At 55.8% G+C, this 6,000-nt stretch overlaps 1 protein-coding gene across 1 annotated transcript in view; it reads right to left on the reverse strand.

The window, feature by feature from the left end:
* The window catches only part of NOL6 (nucleolar protein 6), a 28,399-nt gene extending 22,817 nt beyond the window's left edge, over positions 1 to 5,582 (reverse strand). Inside the window, exons 1-10 of the mRNA XM_071730421.1 lie at positions 5,535 to 5,582; positions 5,040 to 5,249; positions 4,021 to 4,137; positions 3,613 to 3,792; positions 2,862 to 3,030; positions 1,974 to 2,108; positions 1,645 to 1,808; positions 745 to 865; positions 381 to 439; positions 141 to 242 (exon numbers count right to left, since the gene is read on the reverse strand). Of these exons, the coding sequence (XP_071586522.1) occupies positions 141 to 242; positions 381 to 439; positions 745 to 865; positions 1,645 to 1,808; positions 1,974 to 2,108; positions 2,862 to 3,030; positions 3,613 to 3,792; positions 4,021 to 4,137; positions 5,040 to 5,249; positions 5,535 to 5,540 (1,263 nt within the window). The 5' untranslated portion in view covers positions 5,541 to 5,582. The remainder of the gene's footprint in view (positions 1 to 140; positions 243 to 380; positions 440 to 744; positions 866 to 1,644; positions 1,809 to 1,973; positions 2,109 to 2,861; positions 3,031 to 3,612; positions 3,793 to 4,020; positions 4,138 to 5,039; positions 5,250 to 5,534) is intronic.
* Between the last annotated feature and the right edge of the window lie 418 nt (positions 5,583 to 6,000).

Here is a 6,000-nt window from a genome sequence, read left to right on the forward strand (position 1 = left end):
TAAAAGCTTAAAAAGCAACACTGAATCTTCTCCCTCCCACCCCAGCATCCAACACCTGCAAAAACATCTCAACACCCTCTGTCTGTCTCAGCTCATTCTTAAGACAGAATCTCCAGATGCCATCACAACCTGCTCAGTACCTGGTGATATTTGCTAGCAGTCATATCAGCACAAAGGTTCACCAGCCCAGAGGGATCCACAAACACCACTTCAAATGCCTGGTGAAAGTCATCCAGGACAGGCTGGAAGAGCAAACACAGTCCTTAGTGCCACAGCACAGACACCTGAGCATCACCACATCTTTGCTGTCTGACACCACTGTGACAGCCCAGACAGCACTGGCCACACACAGGCACAAACCCCTCTGGAGGGTCACTTACCAGGGAGGGATCCACATCCTGTGCTAGGCTTATCCCTGACACACTCAGGTCAGTGGTGGCTGTGGGGAGACAGAAAGGAACAAGTCATGCTGCCTTCCACATCTCCCCCACCAGTGAGGGTGATACAGCTACATGCTCCATGTACAGCTACAGACACACAGTGCTGGCCTCCACCACCACCCACCCTGCTGCAAGATGCTCCATCCAGCCCTGGCTCTGCTGCCTCATCTCCATCTGTCCCTTCCACCCACAGGGTCTCAGCATCAGAGGGGGAAAAGCCACAATCCACCCACCCCCATCTCACCATCATGTTGAGGCTTCCTACAGAGACCCTACTGACATCAACCTTTCCCTGGAAACTCACCCAGGAACTGTAGGGTACTTCTGAGCACCTGGTACCCACTCATCATCTTGACAATCTTGCGTTTCATGAGCAGGTAGGCAACCAGCATGGAGACCAAGAAGCCACTGAAGCACCCCAAGCCCTGTGCAACAAGAGGAACGAGTCAACAAAAGCTCAGTGAGACACCACAAGCCCTACAGCCCACCCCACATGTCTGCTTCTGGCCTCTCGTCACCTGCAGGGCAGCCCCCAAGCCCTGACACCTCCTGGAAGACACCAAGGCCTTGTACAGTGCAGGGATAATGCATCCCTCTGCAGGAAGGCAATAGCCTAAAGTTCTTCAAGAAATGGGATGAACTCAAAAAAAAAAAAATCAAAAAAAAACCCAAAAAAGAACCAAACCCCAAACAAAAAAAACCCCACAAAAACCAAAACAAAACAGGCACAAAACACAACACAAAACACAACACAAAACACAACACAAAACACAACACAAAACACAACACAAAACACAACACAAAACACAACACAAAACACAACACAAAACACAACACAAAACACAACACAAAACAAAACACAAAACAAAACACAAAACAAAACACAAAACAAAACACAAAACAAAACACAAAACAAAACACAAAACAAAACACAAAACAAAACACAAAACAAAAAAACCACCAAATACAAAAAGCAAACCAACAAAACAACCCAAAACCACACGGCATCATTCCAGGGAACCACAACCCACAGGGTGGGATGAAGCTTCTTGAAAACTAACATGGCTCAAATCAGAGCCACAAGCCCACCAAACCACCCACTGGCACCAAAGCAGCACCTTTCCAACCCTAGGAAAGGAGAGCAGGCCAAAGGCAGTTTATCCAGGTGAGCTGAGCCCGTCCTGCCCCCTAGCACAGGACCCACCTTGCTGAGCTGCCGCTGGTTCAGCCAGACTTTGAGAAGGGCCAGGCCATCCTTCATGCCTGGGAAGTCAGTGGCTGCACCAGACAAGAAGTGCAGGTGGGACAGCATCACAGTGTCACAGAGGATGGAGTTGTTGTAGTGTGGGGTCGGGGGCTCAGTGGCTCCTGTGTGGGGAGATGAGAAACACACTGGACACAACCACAAACCTCTTGGTTCACAGGAATGGGCTGCAGGAAACTCGCTTCCTGGGGATGGGTGCAGTTGAACCAGTTGGTTCTAGTTGAACAGAGCAGCCTCGTGTTCCCCCAGCCTCTGGGGGAACCCCCTACCTTCTTTATGGGTGCTCTGCTCCATGAACCAGGCTGTCCGGACGTTGTTTTTGCTGGGATAGAAGCGGCTGGGTTTGAAGAGCCCCGGAGCAGGACAAGCATGGAGTCTGACAGTGACCATCTTCTCATCCTTGCCTGTAAGGACCAGATGTGCAGGAAGAAGAGATGTCAAGAGATCCAGAGGCTAACTTGAGAAAACAGAGGCATCCCCAGCTCGGGGAAAGGGAAAAGTTCCTTCCCAGCAAAGCTCAGCAGCAGCAGACATCAAACCTGAGCACGGAGTCACCACAGCCCTGCAGTCACACTGTTTATGACCATCTACCTCCATCCCACTGGCCACTCTGCTTTACCTATTTGCTTCACCAGCACCCTCCTGCCTGCCCTGACCTTGCCACCCTACTGCCTGTCCAAGATCCAAACTTGCCATCCCCTCAGGTCTGTGGAAACAAGGAGCACCCAGCAACCTGTGCATCCCATGTTATTTCAGAGAAAAACAAAGCTGCCCTGCTCTTGGGAAGGGAAGAGAGTAGTGAGGAGAAGGAGCTGGGAGAGCAGAAAGGAAGGACAGTGCTAGGCACAGACATTATTTTTGCAGGGTCTGCTTTAATCCCTGAAGTACCCACAGTGTGGGCCAGCCATCAAGGCCAAAGCTGGGGACCCCAGTCAAGCTGCAGATGCAGATCAGGAACCACGGTAGAAGCAAAGACCTTAAGGACTAAGATGTGTGAAGGAAGAAGAGAACTGGGAACACCAAGCCTCCCAAACACTTATCAACAGTCAAAACAACAGTCCCTCTCCTCCAAAGGGTCTGTGGGTGAGACCACCACCAACTTCCAGCTAATGCTAGCACCCACAGACATCCCCACCAGAGAAAGGCTTGAGTGCTACCTTGTGGCCTCAGGAGCAGGATGGGCTTGAGGTGGTTGCTGTTCATGTAGGCAAACTTCACACTGCCAAAGAGCTTCTCCTTGGAGAGGTGCTGGGCAATGTGGGCCAGGTACAGAGCTCTCTTCCGGTGGTAGCGCTGGTTCAGGTTGTCTTTATCCTGGAAGATTTCCTGGGAAGAGAGGGGACAGGGAAAGCCCACCTCACCTGCCTGCAATGCCTGTTCCAGCTCAAGGCACCACACCATGCACCCCTCAACCAGGCCCAGAGGCAGCCTTCTCTCAGGCAAGCAGCTACAGCCCCAGGGAGTTCATTGTCTAGGAGCTCCACCTTGCTGCCACTTCTCTAGGGTCACAGGAGACCACGCAGCTAAACGGGGCTTTCCCTCATCTCAGACCTCCTAAGGGCAGCCCTGGGCAGCAAGGAAAGGGAGGTCTGGAGGGGTAACAGCCTGCAAATGCCTCCCTCCATGTAACAGAGTCTTGGGAGACAGGGAAGAAGTGCAAAGGGGTATGAAGTGGAAGAGCATCCACTTCCTCCCCATCCACGAGGAGCCCAGGAGGAACTAAAAGCAAAGCAGCTCTGATGTGAGTGAGTGGTGAGCCTGCATTCCCCAGGCCCCTGGGGGAGTCACCACGCTGCACATCCAGGTGCTGTAACCTCACTTAAGGAATGGAGAGGACAGGACAGAAGCCACAGGGGACAGGAGGGGGCCTCCAGTCCACTCAAGAGGAGGTGTGGCCACGAGACTCACCCGTGGCATGGTTACAGCCACATCAACGTTGATCTCTGGCTTGATGCAGGTGCCCAGCAGGTAACTGCCCACCACCTGCAGCTGCTCTGGGGGCACGAAGTGGAACCTCCCCTTCACGTTGAATGGCACCTGCAGGATGGGGATTCTGACATCACTGGGGAGCCAGGCCTGGTCAGTGAGCTGGGAACAGACAGGACAGACAAAACTCTCATAAGCATCAGGCACAGCAGAGAGTGGACCCCTCCACCCACACAGCTGCAGCCAGAGTTGACAGGGAGAGCAGCACCCTTTGTCCTCCCACATAAAGTAATGTTTTTTTCAGTCCCTCCAAGAGATCTCTGCCTGTACAGCCACAGCAGAGCCTGCTCCATAGGGTTCTGTTGCCTTCCCCAGCTCCCTGGAACATACTTCAGCTTCTGGTGTCTCTGGGATGGCACTCAGCAGGCTGTTGATTTCATGGAGGAAGGCATCAATCTTCTTCTTCTTTGTCTCCTTCAGTGTTACCTCCTTCAGAAGCTCTTCTATCTGTAGGAAAAAAGAGAACTGTGAAAGGCAACACTGGGATTGCTCCTGTCCCTTACCTTGTCCCCCAGCAACAACCACAATCCTGGAGAAGAAGGATGCAGGTGAGCTGGGGAACACACCTGAGTCTCTCTACAAACCCCACCCAGAGCTGGGAGTCCAGCCAGCCCCTGGGCAGAAGGATAACACAGCTCCTGACATCTCCTGAGAGGCGCTGGATGGCAATCCACTGCACCCCACTGCCTTCTGCAGGAGGTGCAGCCACAAAAAAAAAAAAGTAACATGATTCATGTGGACATGAAGCCAGCCCTAGAAACCCTTCTACCAGCATCACCAGGCAGCCAAGGAGATCAAAGCTGTTCTCATAAAAATCAGAAACTTTACAGCATCACCAGGAGCTGCCCAATCACCATCCTGCCCTCCCTAACACAGGCAGTTTGTTGTCCCAGTACCAAAACCAGCCTTCCAGTCCCCTCCAGAACCTGGTCAAAGACAGCAAGCACCCGGCTGCACCTGGGAAAGCCACTTCCTCACCCTGATAAGCCATGAATCACACGAGCAAAAGATGCAGTAGTTGCACTTCCACCATACTGCAGTGACATGCTGCAGGGGTTCAATTTCAGCAGAGTAAAAGAAGCGTGGAATGCAGGACAATAATGAGAACTGTGATGGGAATTCCAGCAGCATGCAGGATGCCCCGTGGAGGCTGCACCTTCTGCTCCTGCTCAGCTCCCGCAGAAGCAGGGACACTGCCTGAAATGACCATGTGAGTGCCTGGCAGCGGCCTGGCATCTGTTTTCCAGGAGATTCCCGGAAGGCTCCCAGCCCGGGGTCCCACTGCTCTCGGTTTGCCCCCTCCAGCTTAAACCCCAGAGAGGCAGAGACCGAGGGGCCTCGCGTCTGACCTGCAGGCGGAGCAGGCTGGAGTGGAAGAGATCCTCCGTCTCCTTCAGCCGGCTCAGCTCCTCGCTGGTCGGTGGTTTGTAGAGCTCGGCCCGGCTCAGCTTGACCGGCTCCACGCCTCCGCCTCCATCACCCTCCGGGGCCGCTCTCTTCCCGCTCCGCCGCGCACCCCCGCCGGGAGGCTCCCGCTCCTGCGCCGCCTCCGCCGAGCCCTGCCAAGAGAACACATCCCGGCTGGCCGCAGGGTCCCACCGCAGGGTCCCACCGCAGGGTCCCACCGCAGGGTCCCACCGCAGGGTCCCACCGCAGGGTCCCACCGCAGGGTCCCACCGCAGGGTCCCACCGCAGGGTCCCTCCGCAGGGTCCCTCCGCAGGGTCCCTCCGCAGGGTCCCTCCGCAGGGTCCCTCCGCAGGGTCCCTCCGCAGGGCACCCGGGGGATGCGGACCCTTCATTCCCCCATCCTTCCCCCCATCCCTCCCTCCATCCCGCTCCTCACCGCCATGGCCGCCGCCACCACCGCGTGCAGCGCCTCGCGCGGCTCCCCATTGGCCAGCGCCTGCCGGAGCCAGACTCCTATTGGTCGAGACCGCTACGCCCCGCCCCCCCGGCAGCCCCGCCCACTCAGCCGAGAGAGGAAGGGGAGGGGAGGGGAGGTGTGTGTTTCCTCGCTTTACGGCACGTCGCGCTGCCAGCGGAGTCTTTTGCAGCGGTCGACGGTGCTTGACGGCAGCGCGGCTCTCGCCCGCCTGAGGGGAAGGAATGGAGGGGAGGAGGAAAATGGCCGCTGGGCCGCGGATGCTGCCTCTTGGGTCCCTCACTGGGGAAACCCCCAGAGGCGTCCGGCTAAAGTGCCCCGGGATACCCCAGGTCCCGCAGACCCTCGACTGGGTCCCCCCCAGACCCCTTCCTTTGGCTGGGATGGAGCCCACGGCTGCCCAGCCTCTCCCCCCTCCCCCTCGCTG

The sequence above is a fragment of the Heliangelus exortis genome, chromosome Z (genome assembly GCF_036169615.1).
Source record: "Heliangelus exortis chromosome Z, bHelExo1.hap1, whole genome shotgun sequence".
NCBI lineage: Eukaryota > Metazoa > Chordata > Aves > Apodiformes > Trochilidae > Heliangelus > Heliangelus exortis.